General features: G+C 44.1%; 1 protein-coding gene across 1 annotated transcript in view; it reads right to left on the minus strand.

The window, feature by feature from the left end:
- Dock2 (dedicator of cytokinesis 2) overlaps positions 1–16,409 on the minus strand; it is a 412,012-nt gene that overhangs the window by 364,541 nt on the left and 31,062 nt on the right. Inside the window, exons 3-5 of the mRNA XM_021211816.2 lie at positions 5,351–5,391; positions 4,118–4,173; positions 3,253–3,349 (exon numbers count right to left, since the gene is read on the minus strand). Of these exons, the coding sequence (XP_021067475.1) occupies positions 3,253–3,349; positions 4,118–4,173; positions 5,351–5,391 (194 nt within the window). The remainder of the gene's footprint in view (positions 1–3,252; positions 3,350–4,117; positions 4,174–5,350; positions 5,392–16,409) is intronic.

Genomic DNA, 16,409 nt, shown 5'->3' on the forward strand with positions numbered 1-16,409 from the left:
ACCATAGAACTAGGATCAATGACTGAGCCATGAGCCAAGGCAAACATCCCAACTCTTAAGTCATCACTCTCAGGTATTTGGTCAAGGTGGGGGTGGGGAGAATTTCCAACACAAATAGACTTGGTGCACATGAACATCTGCTGTAATGAAAGCAACAGAACTTGGGCCCTTTAAAACCAGGAGCCAGGACACCTTCTCTCATAGAAGGGGCTATTGTTAGGGCATTGTTCCCCAAGACCTGGTTTCTGTAGGATGTAGAATATGTGAACAGATGTATAATGTCAAGTTACCCTAACCCACCATGGGATCCTCATTTTCTTTCCATCCTGTTTAACAGGAAAAGAAAGTCATAGTTTCTTCTTACACATGTGTTATGGTGTGTATTTCTATATTATATGACTTGTATGGGGGTATACGAATACAGACAAATCTGCTCCATGTATGTAGAGAACAGAGGAAAACCCCCTCTCCTCTTCTCTCCTCCAGAGTCTCTTGCTGTATTTCCTGCTGTGTATGCCAGGCCGGCTGGTCTGGGGGCATCCAGGGATTCTCTCATCTCTGCCTCCAGTCTCCGGTCAGGAGCACTGGGATTGCAGATGGTTACACTACCCATGAGACTTTTACACAGGGTATGAGAATTCAAACTCGGAGCCTCTCGCTTGCCCAGCACTTTTACTCGCAGAACCACCTCCCCAACTCAGTCCATTTCTGATCAAGAACAAGAAGGTGAAGGGCGCAGAGCTTTGTGACAGGTACTGTAACAATCACCGAGTAACAGTGCTGGGTTTCTGGTCTTGGCTGCTTGTCCTGTTGCTGGGATAAAAAGTACCCTGACAAGGAGCTGCTCAAGGGAGGGAGAATTTATTCCTGCTCATAGTTCAAAGTACAGTCCATCGTGGTAGGAAAGCTAAGACAGTGGGAGCTCAGAGCAGCTGGTCACATCTCGTGAGCCATAGGGTAACGGAGAGCAGTGGGTAAATACTAACACTCAGATCACGTTCTCCATTTTATGTGGCCTGCCTAGGCGAGTGTTCTGACACTGCTGGCCCATCTTGTTTTTATTGCATCTATTTGGAAAATGATCTCCTATCTATGACAGATGCTTTCACCTCTCTCTTAGCAAAAGTATTGTATTATAATGAAAAACATATATTTAGTCTTTTTCTCTAGCCTGGGACAGTGTTCATAAAGCCCTTAAGACACACACTAAGCAATAGGAATGCCACTTGGTAGTTTTGAAAGAGCTTCTTCCATCCATTGTTGGTTTTGTGCTAACACTGTAACTTTACTGGACCCCTAGACAGCTTCAGAATAGGCTCTGTCTACCAGAAAAAAACCAGCCACAGAATTGATTAGGGGACAGGATTTTCAGGCCTGCTCTGAACTACCTCATCTCTCCAAGATCAGATGGTGCAATGCATTAAAGTCTATGTACTGCAACTTTAATTAAGACTCTTGAGTAACAAGTTGGTGGAGCATCCCAAGTGGTGGGCATTCATGAGCTGGCAAGGGTAGCTCAGCTAGAGAAGACATGTCCGCACTACCCGTCTCTTCCATCAGGCAGACCCTGCATGTGTACGCTTTACAACACAGCTGCCGTCTTATGTATAGCACTTTCCTGCAATCTAGACAGTTTTAATGAATTATGAATTAGAAGGCGGTCACCTAGGTGGGGAGAGGCAGTGAGGATCCTCAATTTGTAGCAACAGAAACACAAATGTCCTAGGGACCCTGGCTGTAACTAACATCTGAATCCTAGGCTAAGTAAGGAGTCTAAGGCTAGCTTCTAGACGATCAGTGGCTAATTGAATTGTCAGGCATGGACATGGCTTAGAGTAATCAGAAATGTGATATTGGGATGACAGAACATGCTAAAACATTCTTCATATAAATTATCTTCATATAAATTTATTAAAAGGACATCAAATTTAGGTATTAAGTGTCCAATATACGCTGTGCAGACAGGGCAAAAGTCATAGACCCAATAATGAAACCACTGACATTTGACTATTTCTATTTGCAGAGTAGATAGCGTGGCTGACTTGCTATAGCATTTCTTGGAGGAAAATATCAGCTGTCCACAGTACATATGTAAAGATGTTTTAGGGAGAGTAGCAAAGAGGAACAAGGACTCACTCAAGCCACAAGGATTCTGTTTGCTCCCCTGCTTGTGTTAATATGATTTGAGTGATCTGCAAGGGTTATTGTGTCAGATTTTTATCCCAGGTTTCATGAGCTAGGTTTTTATCCCAATTGGGAGGAAATAGGGGTCAAAATGTAACCCAACTGGGATTTTTAGAGGGTAGGTTTTTGGAGAGTCATTAAAGGACAGATAAGGTTCACTGGGGTGAAACCCCAATGATTGAATCAAAGATAAGGAACAGCGATTAGATAAACACACACGTGTCCCTTGCTATGTTGCTATTCAGCACCACCCTGGAAATTTGCCATCAAGAATGGCTCTTTATAAGTCAGCGTGCCTTGGGTACAGTAAAGAACAGCAGAAAAATACATACTCTAAATATACTGACAGCCTTTGGAAACCTTACAGAATTGGATGTGGTAATTTCCTCCTGTTAGGAGATTTCCACATGGTGTCAATATCCACCATAGACTATAGTCTACAAGCAGCGTGCACACATCAGTGAGTGTGCACAGGGCTTGCACGAACAAACTTGCACGAAGCCTTGCTTGACGTTCCCCTCTCAGCCTTGTGGTTGGCTTGGCTAATTGTTTTCATTTGGAGCTTTGACGCATCAAAGGAGGATTTTAAATTAAATTTGCTTTGAAACAGAGAAAACACATAAAATGTGGTCTTTGTTTTTTTCAGGGTCAAAGCTTCTTCACTAATCTGAAGACAATAGCCATCCGTTAATTAACATATGACAAGGGAATATTTCACAATGTCAGCCACACACCAAATCAAATCCCCTGAGAATATTAAAAGAGGCAGGTTACCAGACCTGAAGGATTATTTTATGAACAGATATTAAGGCACTTCATATGCAAACCCAAGTTCAACAGCTTTTGCACCTGTTTTAAAACACAAGGTTCCCACCCAACCTCATTGATTATAGCTGTCACTGTGGCTTCAAAGAAAGCACGTAACCTCTCTGGGGCTCAGTGTCCTTGTATGTCATAGTATGTATTCTCTCTTCTCTCTCTCAAAGCTCCACTGAAGGCTAAATGCCAATCATAAGCTTGAGTGAAAGCGGCAGGGTTCGTCTGTCCCGGGAACAGGTTGTGTCTCACCACATAGAGCTGCTTCCAGATGCTTCCCCACTCCCAGAGCGTGGTTGTCACTTCTTGTGCCAGAGGGATTTCTGCAGGAATGATGTTCTCTATGTTCCTATTTAGGATGGGAGAGAGAGCAAGGTAGAACTGAGACCCAGGTGCAAAACTGGGAAAGTTCTGGAAACTTTGCAGCAAGTTACAGCTCTGGAGAGGAAGCTACAGTGATTACAGACTGCATCGTGGAAACAAATGGAACTTCTCTCTAAATGTTCTCCTTCAAGGGGGAGCTTCCTCATACTCACTAGTTGAGGCAAATCTACTTTAATAAGCTCCAAAGGCAGCTGCTAGTGAAAAGTGAGCTGGGACCCACGCCCGTCTGACAGCTCAGATGGTCCAAGCTAACTAGACAAAGGCATCCGTGAGACCATGCTGACAAGTAACACAAGTGCTTGTGTGTGTGTGTGTGTGTGTGTGTGTGCACGCGCGCACACGTGCATGCGTGTGTGTTGGTGGGCGCAGGGGGTGAATGTCCACACATGTGCTTTTTATGTAGGAGCCAGAGGACTTAACAGGACTGTTCCTCGGGGGCAACCCCCTCCCTTTGCTGTTTGTGGCTTTAGTTTTGTTTTGAGACCTAGCCTGGGCCTTGACAAGCAGGCTAGACTGGGTGGCCAGAGGGCCTCAGGCACCTGGCTGTCATCCTGGCCCTCAGCACTGGGATTATAAGTATATAGCATTCCATTCAGCTCCTTTTACATGTGTTCTGAAGGAACTCAGCTTGAGGCATGCTTACAAGGCAGACACTTTACCAACTGAGTCCTTCCCCGGTCCTCACAAGGCAGACACTTTACCAACGGAGTCCCTCCCTGGTTCCCACAAGTACCTTCTCTTCTCCACTGTCACTTCCTTGAGATGGATAAAGGATGTAGGGAAAATGCCCTGTAGGAAACACAATAAATAGGATGGAAGACAAGTCGTAGAAAAATAGCGGATTCCTTGTTCTCCCAGTTTCCTTCCCCCACTAAGCCACTGGCTTTTGAAACCACAAAACTTTCAAGGACTAATCTGAGAGCTAGATGGAGCAGGCGCAGATTCCAAATCCATGTGTGTAGGCCTTCATTTTCTCACCTCTCAACCCCCCAAAAGAGCTCAGTATCCCCATGGGTGCGCGTCTTCTCCGATGAGCAAAAGAGAGATCAATAGAACGGGGGCCTGAGCCTCTCACTTGCTGAGACAAGCTCACTTCTCTCCTGCCCACCTCCAGGGAATTAATGTCCCTGAGGGGGATGTGGGAGAACCCTAGGTCTGAACAAGTCCTTGGCTTTACTTAAAAGTCTGAGATGTGGGATCTCTCCTCCCTGGATTTAAGTCCCTGTCCTCTGAGAGGGCAGGGCAGGATTGTGCCTCCTTGAACATCGTGGAAGATGCTTCATAACCACGCCCCAGATGATAAGGAAACCTGATCAACTGCTTGGAAATTTCTCCCTGAAGTCAAGCAGTATGCATGATACCACTTTGAACATGTGACCACTTTGCTTCCCACAAGTGCCTGCTATAGTGGAAATGACATAGGCTAGGCGTATTTCTGAGTTCGAGGCCAGCCTGGTCTACAGAGTGAGTTCAAGGACAGCTAGGGCTACACAGAGAAACCCTGTCTCAAAAAACCAAAACCAAAGAGAGAGAGAGAGAGAGACAGACAGACAGACAGACAGACAGACAGACAGACAGACAGACAGACAGAGACTCTGGAAGGGCACCTAGGCCTGTCCTTTTGTGTCATAGGGGAAGATGAGTGAATGCTCACACAGCACTGAAGGAAGGAGCAGAGGCCAGGCTCAACTAGAAAGTGCGCCATTTCCTGGGGAGGGGAAGTTATAAGCAAAGGATGTGTCTGCAAAGGATGTAGGGGAAGAGAGTACCAGAGCAGCCTTAAGGTATGAGGATAAAGAAGGGATGTGCAGATCCTGGGAGCACGGGCGTAAGGAGGAGGAGTTGGGGGCAGTGGGGAGGACTCACTTTGCTGAAGAACAATGAAGGGAAAGACTTGCCCAGGAGAGGCATTAGGGCCAGGTGAAGACATCCTGCACCATCCCAGATGAAAATAAAGTGACCTTACCTGTGACATTTTATGCTTTATGAGGTACCCTCTGTACCAGTCTGCAAAAAGAGAACAAAGGCAAAGGTCTTTCACTTTTTCTGCATCTTTTGTTAACTTGGTTTGCTCTGCGTTCATCTGGGTCTTCTCACCCAGCAAAGCAATGCTTGCCATCTGCTTTAGACCTGCTGGGCATGAGAGACCCAGAAGCTCACAGTGGGACACACGTCATGTTAGTTGCTGTCGTCTCAAAGCAACTTCTTCAGGTACAGGGTTTCATTCGCAGACTGATGTAAGTCCCCTTCTCCTTTTGAGAAATAAGGTGCCTTGATAAAGCCTCCAGTACACTGGGCCACATGGTCCCAGGTGTCTTTGGAGAGAGGCCTCAGCAGCCATCATGCAGACAGATGCCACAAACCTACAGTCCCAGGCGTTCCTTTCTCATTTACCTGCCTGTGGCCCCATGCATGTCTGTAAGTCCTGTCATAGGCATTCAAAGGTTCAGGGACCTGAGTGATCATCTTAAAATAATATGGACAGTTCCAGCAGCAGCAAATAAGTTTTCTGAAGTTTGTCTCTACCAAACAGATACATTTGTGAATAGAGGAACAGGAATTTTAAAGCCCCTCCTCCATCTCACAGGACTATATTTTTTTATTTAAAAACCAAAACAAAAAACCTCAAGTAACAGAAATCCAAATGACTCGGAGTCCTCTGAAAAAATGAGCATGAGTTCAGAGGCTGAAATGAGTCCACTGGCCTTTGAAATGATTGGAGCACAGCCACGTGGTAGCATTTGTCAACTTTGTAAATAAAAGCACCTGCCGGGTGCCTCATTAACAGACCCTCATTATCAAGCTGACAGATTGTTGCCAGAATATATTCTCAGCAGATATCCACACAAGTCCTTCCCCCTCGCGACCTCTACCTCATAATAACTGAACTGCAAAGTCACCCTTCCAATCATGACCAGTTTGAAAGTCAATGCCTAAAGGAAGTCTTGAAGCTGCAGTAATCCCTGAAGATCTTATTTTGAGTGACAAAAAGTGAGAGAGAAGAGAAAAGACACAGAGAAAACAGAAGGGAAATTAGGGAAGTTGGGGAGGAAGGATCCGAGTGTGGAATGAAAGCATCCTTCCAGGAGCTATTCTGCATTAAGCCTTTTCATCTTCTTGACAACCATATGGAGCAGAAATCATCATTATTCCATTGTACAGCTGAGTAGCCTACCCAAGACAGAGAGATATTGAGCAATTTTCCCAGTCACTCAACTTGTGACATGTTTGGATGTAGAAGGAACAGCCCAACTTCTGATCTTAGGGGAAGGAGTTTGGTGGTCATGTAATGTACTAGCTCCATTTCTGTTGCTGTGATAGAAACACCTTGACCAAAATCAATCTGGGGTGGGGGTATTCTGGTTCACAATTCCACAGGAAGTCAAAGTATAGAAAGTTAAAACTAGTCACATCATAGCCACAGCCAAAGGCAGAGAGAAGTGAACACATGCATGCCTCTTGCTTGTTTAGGCTCAGCTCCATTTCTCCAGTCTTACACAGTTCAAGAATTCCAGTCATGGGAATGCTCCTGCCCACACTGGACTGTGTCTCCCAGCATCAACTAACTTAATTAAAACAACCCCACAGACATGCCCACAGGGCAACTGAGTGTTCCTGCCAGCAGTCACACTCCGAACCGGGTCCGTCCTGGAAGGCAAGCTGGGGAAGGGAAAAGTCGGCGGGAAGGAGGCTAAGACAAAGGATTCTGTTCAAAGCCCAATGTTTAAAGAAGTACCGAGTTTATAAAGCATGGGAAAAACCCTTTCCTCCAGCCCCAGTCTTGGGGCCTAGTTCAGGTGCGAGCTGGTGGGCGGAACTTCAGGAAGAAGACTCTGGAAAATCTCGGAGCTTATCAGCAGGGAGCGGCGTCTGCCCTGAAAGGCCATTGTTTGAAGAGCACTGGCAGCTGTAACCAAGAGCCGGCTTGGCAGATCGGAAGATACCACCGCAGGTGGTTCTTAGTGGCTGCAGAGGTCTGAGACAGCCTGCTTAGAGGCTGGGAGAATGCTACAGGCAACCAACATAGCAGTTCTCCATTGAAACTCCCTTCCCAGATGGCTCTAGATTGAGCCATGTTGACAAAATTAATCCTCACATCCAAAAGTTCATCATCTTATCATCAGAGACTCCCAGACTAAATATCCAAGCTACTTTGTAACTGAGGACTTCTGGGATGGAAGATCCTCTAGTTCACCTAGGAAGAGCCAGTCACCTTCTACTTTTACTTGCCTCTAAGTATTTGCCAATTCTGATGGAAGATAATTAACAGTGGACAAGATGGTTTAGTCCTTCCACATGTCTTCTGTACCCTAGACACTTTGCTAATGGCACTGATTTTGTTTTTTCAAACTTTAAATTTAGCGAGCCTCACCTACCAAATTAAAGACTAAACTTTATGACAATCCTGCTACTACTTCAGTTGTGTAAATGAAAACAGAGAGGCACAGAGAAGGGGCAACTTGCTGGTTGTCACACAGCTTGAAATTTAAACCTAAGTAGTTGACTCTTGAATTCTACTGTACTCACTGCCACACACGACCTTTATTGTGACTACCTCCCAGCCACTGTCACTTTAGTCACACGTATCTGTGTTCTCTCTTGTCACACTCACAGCAAAGTGAGCTAAGTAGTTCTATTCCCGTTTCACTGATAGCATTGAAACATAAGTCAGTTGTGTACTGAGCCAAGATTGCACAAGTACAGCTTTAGTCCAAGTCCATCGATTCAGAGTCCGAACTCTTAAAACTCCTCTACCTCTAGATGCAGAGACAGAAGAAAGCCATGTGCAGAGGAGGACCCAGCCACCTTACCTGACACCACATCTGCCAACACCTTGATCTTGGATTTCCCTACTCTACAACAGAATTCCATTTCTGCCACTTAGCATGTGAACGCTCTGGTATTCTCTACAGCAGCCTGGATGCTAAGGGAAGCCCTGAGGGAAGATGAGCAAAGTGAAATTTCTTACACGTCTTTCAGACAACTGTGAAATGCCAGCTATTCAAATTGTGCTCCCTTCCTATGGCACACATGTAACCCAAAATATACAAAAGGGAGAGAGGAAAGATTCAAAATCTCCCAGAACCAGGAAAAAGAACCCTCTGCCTGCCATTTTTAGGCAGAATTTGGTCATGTCACTTAAGCCTCACTGTCTTTCTCTGAGAAAAGCGGCACCTCTCCTCAGAGGATTGTCACACCTCTCCTCAGAGGATTGTCATACCTCTCCTCAGAAGATTGTCACAAGAACTATTAAAACATCATTATGGAGGCTAAGGAGACAGTTCTGCAGTGAACAGCACCCACTGCTCTTGGAGAAGACCTGAGTTCAGTTCCTAACACCCATGTTAAGTGGTTCACAACACCCTAAAACTCTGGCTCCAGAGGAGCGGAGATCTCTGGATGCTGTGGGCATCTGAACTCAACTACACATGCCCATCCAGAGACACACATATACATAATTCCAAATAAATAAATAACACGATTATAAAGAAATGCATTTAATAAAGATATGAAACTTTGAACAGGAAGAGAACATTCCAATTTCAAGATAACCATGGCTTGCTTGTTGACAAAAAGGACAGACAGGAGCATGGGAAAATCAGCCGTGTCTCTCGGTCACCTGAGGGCTTGGGGACTTTGGGAGTTTTAGGTTTTTGTTTTGTTTTTTGTTCTTGTTTTTGTTTTTGTTTTTGAGACAGGGTTTCTTGTTGTAGCCTTGGCTGTTCCTGAACTCACTCTGTAGACCAGGCTGGCCTTGAACTCCAGATCCACCTGCCTCTGCCTCCCAAGTGGTGGGATTAAAGGCATGGCCACTATTGCCCAACTTACATCTGAGTATTTTTAATAAATATATGAAGCAAGAATGTTACTATTTATCTAACTGATAAGAACCTGAGAATACTTTTACTTTCCTCTGTAATAATATCAATCAATAATATCTAATAATATCAAGATCAAATAGGAGTTATTTGATCAGAGGTTAAGAGTATGGGCTCTGGAGCCAGACATGGTGGCGCATGCCTTTCATCCCAGCACTTGGGAGGCAGAGGCAGGCAGATTTCTGAGTTCGAGGCCTGCCTGGTCTACAGAGTGAGTTTCAGGACAGCCAGGGCTACACAGAGAAACCCTGTCTCGAAAAACAAACAAACAAACAAGAGTACGGGCTCTGATTAAAAGCCTCCTATGAAGTAAAGGAAGTAATGAACAAAATCAGATGGCAACTTGGAGACTGAAAAAAAATGCAAACTATTTGTCTAATAAGGGGAAAATACTAAAAATAATGAAGGAATCTTCTGACCCAGTAGTACAAAAGCAAGCAATCCATTTAAAACATAGACCATTTTTACAGAAAATATACAAAACTGCTAATGAGACTATGAGAGGTCCCTGGCCATTATTAGTCATCAGGGCAATGCAAATCAAAACCACAAGACACTGCCCGTGTTTACTGATAAGAAGGATACCTTCAAAGAGTCAACGAAGTAAGTGTACTGCTGGTAGAAGTGTACTGTTGCTACTCATTTCTACGAGTACAACTGCTACTGGGGAAAAAAAAGTCCGATGGTTACTAAAGACTTTAAAAATAGAACTTCCACATGGCCAACAAGCTCTCTTGTAGGCATCTACCCAAAGGAAATGACATCATCAGTTCTTTAAGATGTCCGTACTCCCGTGTTCACAGTAGTCTGAAGCTCTGTTCATAAAAGTTGAGATTTTAAAAAAGCCAAGGAAGCACACATCAGTGAGTGAAGCAAGAGGCAGAGGTGCATCAAGTGTGCCATCCAAGCAGAGCACCACTCAGCCTTTGAAAAGGAGACTCCGCTAGCTGGCGTAACCTAGATGTGTACTAAGTCAACTAAGCACATACCAGAAAAAAAATCCTGCATGATCTCATCTGCGTGTGACATCTAAGAACAATAAAGAGTCAGAGGGCCAGGGAGTTTGTTCTGAGATAGTGTCTCCTAGTAACATCAGAAGTTAAATTCATAACCACAACATGACAGCCCGAATGTGAGCTGAACAAGGATGACACCAATGGACACACCCAAGTGGACAAGAACAAGTCCACAGAGGCCACCATCTTACACAAAGACGTACAGGCAACTGAGGAATGCTGGGAGTAGGAGGGCTGGTCTTCCCAGAGAAGAGCACACCACCTGACCAGTGCCAAAGGGTCAATCCAGGAAACATACACACAAGAAATACGATACGAACTGTACAGGTTATACTCAGGAATATATGCATGTATATACATACTCATACATACACGCATACAAGAGCAATATTTTTCTTGAGAAAAGAAGCCACAGATTTGAAGGAGAATGGGGAAAGGATTGTGGGAGTGCATAAAGAGAAGGGAGAAATGTAATTAAATTATAATCTCAAAATAAAGAACTATGAAGGCTTAATATGTAAAGTCAGAAAACAAGACTGTAGTAGTGGAGGAGGGTGGGGTGTAGAGGAAATTAGAGATATAGGTCAGAAGATACAAAGCAGTAGATATGCAAGACGTCAAGAAGGATACGTGCAGCAGGCAGACTCCAGTTAAGAAAGCAATAACAAGGGGCTGGAGAGATGGTTCAGTGATTAAGAACACTGGCTGCTCTTCCAGAGGTCCTGAGTTCAATTCCCAGCAACCACATGGTGGCTCACAACCATCTGCAACGGTATTGATGCCCTCTTCTGGTGTGTCTGAAGACAGTGATATTTTATTCACATACATAAAAGAAATAAAATCTAAAAGGAGGAGGAAGAAGAAAGGAAGGGAAGGAGGGAGGGAGGAAAGAAAGAAGAAAGGAACGAACGAAGGATACCATTAGGTTGTATACCTCAACTATAGATAATAAAATGTATTTAAAAATGAGTGTGCAGTCAAAACTTGGCTTAGAATGAAGATCTGAGTCCTCCTGTCTGTGTGATCGTTGACAAGTGACATGTTGAATAGGAATAATCACAGCTGCCTTGTCAAATTTAAATTGTGTGAAGTTTTCAGAGGGATCTATTTCCCTGTGCCTGCCATATGGAAAATATTCAAAAAAGTTAATAGGTACTATGTCCTTTTTTGGACAATAATTAAATTAATATCATAATCCAACAAGTTAGAAATGTTTTCTATTTTGTTTCCAGAACCTACAGACTTAGAATCTCATTCTTTTTATTGATGTCCTTTCAACATATTTCCATAACAACAAAATAAATGAGTCAGAACTCAAGTTCACTGACATCCCAGCCCCACCCTCATTCAAAAAGCAGGAAAAGTGGGTTTCAACTTTCAGAGAGTGGAGCACCCTCCTCCCTTTCCCACCCAGCAGCTTCTCACACACAGCTGAACAAAGGGGGCCTCTTGGCAAAGCATGCTTTAAAAGATTCCCTGTGAAAAGCTCACAATGTCCCCATTGTTTGGGTCACAATCACCCTTGACAAGGTTGCTAGTACAGAAAGTGCTGTGGACTCTGGTGTGCCCCACTCTACCCATGGTAGATTCAAGCCTTCACCACCTACCCAGAGCTCTTTGTGGCCCACACAGTCCTGCAGGCGAGGGCATCAACAGCTCTGAAGAGCTGCAGATGTTGGCGGGTGAGGAGGCTGACTCTCAGAACCCTGTCATGGGATATTCTCTATAGAAAACAATGCAGTATCACATTGCTTTATAACAACTCAATTCTCCCAGCAGCCTCTCTCCTCACAACTCCCCACGGTCATATTTTATTGGAAACAAGTCCAAACATTTTCTGGAGTCTCTGTCTAGAAGAACCCCCCCCCCACTACTATAATAGATCCCACAACCCTGACATACACAAGTATCAGTAAACAGACTTTCCCTGCCATTCCAAGCCAGGGAGGGAATGATTAAGTGTAGTCTCCACATACGGCTCCGAGAATACCTTACAAAGAAGATTCTAAAGTCCAGCTACCTCAGAAGAACATCCTTCACTGTGGTCTTGGGGACAGCAGGACATTGTGGTGAAGAACCGACCTGCCTGCCTCAAGCATAAAAACCATTTTATAATATAGACAGACCAGGTTCATTCCTGCTTATGGTTAAACATCTGTTTCTCAAGGATTGGGCTATACCCCACAGGTAACTACAAATGATTCTGTACTGCCTGTTCCAAGAAACAACAACCACGTCTGTTGCTTATAACCATCTTACAACCCTACCTTTGTTTCAAAAGGTTCTATGATTACCTGTTGCTATGACTACCTTGTTTTGCCCACCTTGCAACTACCTCTTTGTGTCATAACTAACTTGCTATGCTTGTGTTCTGTTTCTGCAACCCTGCCTATTTTGCCCACCAAATGCCCACCACATACTCCTGAACTATAAAACCCTTGTCTTCCTCACATCCAATGCTGACCTCTCGAACCTCACCATTGGGGGAGGCAGCCCATGTACATGAATTGTAAAAGGCTTGCTTTAATTAATTTGACCATGATGATTTGGGTCAGTGTCTTTTTCCTCCCATTTTTGGGATTAACAGTGGCCCAGGTCTTCAATCCCAGTACTTAGAAGGGGCAGGCAGATCTGTGATCTCTGAGTTCAGGGCCACCTTGGTCTACAAAACCAGTTCCAAGCCAGCTAGAAGTATATAATGAGATTCCATCTCAAAAAAAAAAAAAAAAAAAAAAAAAAGTAGAGGCAGAGGCATCTTGGTTTCTTTGGAGGTGGGTAATTGTTGTCTCAGTATACATAGGCACAGTGGGATGCCTGTCAGAAGCATCATCGTATGAGTATGTCACAGGTATCTGGTACCTTGGTTTCCAGCTACATAGCTACTGTGCCATGAGTTCATTCATCTTAGTGCTCAACTGAGTAAGGAAGACAGATAATAGAAAGAGAATACTCTAAACTACCAATATTTAAACTGGGGGGAGGAAGGGAGGTGCACAGAGTGCTGGACATGAGCCTGGACTCTTTGGACGTCACCAAATAGTAGGAGAGATATCAGCCCTTCTGAACTATATGAGTTTGTATTATAACATGCTATCTTCATACTAAAACCCACTCATATCTAAATCCCCCAATCAGAATTGTGTTTGCACCATTCATACTTAGAGTACTTTGGACACAGCTATTTATGGCTCATGATTCTAGAGTTTCAAGGTCCCAGAGCACATTGCAGCCTCTGGTGAGTGTCCCCTTGGTATATTATATCAGCCTCTAAATCCCTCTATGTCTGTATGGCCTTTCTCCCCCTCCATAAAGCTTCCAGAATTCACTCATAGAGCTTCTGCCCTAATGACTTTACTTGCCAAAGGCCTTACCTGTATACATCATGGTTAATTTTCCTCCCTCACAATACCATCAGTGTAACACTTCAGAGAGTGGACCCTCATGTGAATTCAAAGCAGACAAATCCTATTTATAACATCATGTGGAGCAAAGAAGGGGCTAATCTCATCCATTCTAGACACTAAAGATTCAGTTTCCAAGTGACCAGGGGCCATAGTGCATAGATATGTACACATACTGGTCTTCTCCAAGCTCTATTGGCTGCGGGGAAAGAACACAAAAGGTTCTTGAGTTAAGCACGGTGCAACACTGCTTCTCTCTTCTCCCCTTTCTATCAGATAACAGGTCCAGAAACTGTGTGATCCTAACTCTTCAGGTGAGGAACCAATAGAACAATAGGACAAAAACAAGAGAACACACAAAATTCAAAGTGATTATCACTCAGATTCCAACCACCCAAAGTTAAGCATTGTTAACCTCTTAGGACCATTTAAAAATATTTTTTTCTGTTGTAAATAGATAGATTATAATAAATAAATAAAATTGATGAGAAGATTACAAATCAAAAAGGGCTAGAATTAGACGTGTGAAACACAGGGCTGTACTGTGGGGAGGGGTGGTAAACTTAGAATAACAGGCTGGACTCTATAGGAAGGCATTCCCTCACCCACCCACTCCCCAAACCAAGCTCATCCTCTCTGTCTTCAAAAAGCTTCAAAGGCCAAGGACGGAGCATTTCTTAGCCACCCTGGGCACTGAACAGTGCATGGTTAGATGCAACCCAGGGAAGAATCCTGCCAGAGCACACAGCACATTCCAGCAGGTCTTGTTCCTCTTCAGGGACTCCTTTAAAAGGTGCTTTGAAATATGAAATACTAAATTTCCCTCCTTAAAGAAAGGGATTCCTGTCTCTTATCCTCTTGGCTTGCATCTGTTTGTATGTATACATGTCCATATACAAATTTGTGTGTGTTTGTGTGGAGGCTCTGTTTATGAATAGCTGTGTATTCATTCACATGTGTGTCTTTGTTAGGAAGTTATAGGTGTTTGTATAAATGTCATGTTTGTGTGTGTGCATGTGAGTGTGTGTGTGTGTGTGTGTGTGTGTGTGTGTGTGTGTGTGTGTGTGTGTTTCATACATGTATAAGCACCTCTGCACAAATCTGGAGAGAAAGGTAGGGCTCCACTTCCCGGAAAGCCTCCTGCAGCTTATGCAGCAATGCACAGGACTCTACCTATCCAGTGGCCTGATGTGAGGACTAAGTAGGCTTCTGTGCTCTCTGGGATGACTGGCAGTGTCTGGTCTGTGGAAAGGACAAGACGGTTCTTGGCTGCTGTGTCCCAGGAAATGCCTACCCCAGAGCACACCTGTCTCCCACCTCTCTGTACTCCTTTCCATGGCCTCGGCTGATAGATTCTCTGGGGGATAGCACAGGGCCTGGATTCTCAGGCCAGTCTCCTCTTCCTCCTTAGTTCTGCCAGTCACAGGAGGAGTCATAGGCTGGCCTGGCAGGAGAGAACTCTGGGAGTTCCGTTTGGCTATGCCGGATGATAGAGTCTGCTGATCATCAGTTATACATTAACAAAACCATTAGGTCATTATACACTAGATCTGTCCCTAATATCAAGTGTAACATAGATGATGTTAACTTTCAGTTGCCTGTTTCATGAGTTTACAGCTATTAATCCTTGGGAAAATATTAAGAAGCCCCCCCTCTCAACACCACTACCACCATCATGGGTGGACCTAACTCAATATACAGTTGGCTTCATGACCGAGTGGCTTTGTGGGATGGAAGAGCTGCCACTTTACCCAGCACACAGCCCTGGCTTGAGACCCTGCTCTGCTGGGAGCTGAGATTATGTAACACTACTGTGCAGCACAGCCTCGCTCTCAAAGTCAGGAGGATAATTTACAGCACCCTCCTGAATCTTGATGATGCTTATTTTTCTTTACAATGGTGTACAGATTAATAAAAAACTACATCTAGAAAGATCCACAGGCCCAAAGCCCCTTGGTCCCCTGACTGTGGAAAACGCAGAACATAGCAAACATCAAATCAGCCAGTTAGGCCTTTGTTATGAAACTAACATTCCTAAAATAATAAAGCACTTTTTTTTTTGTTGTTCAGTAAACTCTAATTACAGTCATTCCTCAGAATACTAGAGAGATTGACTCCAGGATTGCCCACAGACACCAAAGCTCACAGATGCTCAAACCTCTTATATAAAATGGTATCATATCTATATAGACCATATGGAAGGCCTCACATATTTTAAATCATCTCTATGCCACTTCCAATCCCTAATGTATGGTAATGTTATATAAATAATAGTGTTCTCCTTCCAGTCTGTACCTGCTTGGGGGCAGATCAGCCTGTCTCCCCCTATCTCTCAATATCACACAGTTTGCAGGGCTTCCAGGAGATCTGTTGTAGCCAGGGCAATAGTCTATAAGTCTCCTAGGAGATCGGCTACAGCTAGGGCCACAGATCCCCCAGGAGATTTGCTGCAATCCAGGGACACAGGAGGCAGGCTCCAGACAGACACCTGGCCAGCTAACAGCAGAAACAAACAAACAAACAAACAAACAGATGGTGAGAGGCAATCTCAAGATCATAAGCAACAGAAGCCAATATACTTTGACACCATCAGAACCCAGCTCTCCCACCAAAACAAGCCATGGATACCCCAATACACCTGAAAAACATGATGCTGACCTAAAATGCCATCTCATGAAGATAATAGAGACCTTTAAGGAAGATATCCACAACTCACTTAAAGAAATACA

Source organism: Mus pahari, chromosome 14, assembly GCF_900095145.1.
Source record: "Mus pahari chromosome 14, PAHARI_EIJ_v1.1, whole genome shotgun sequence".
In the NCBI taxonomy this organism is placed as follows: domain Eukaryota; kingdom Metazoa; phylum Chordata; class Mammalia; order Rodentia; family Muridae; genus Mus; species Mus pahari.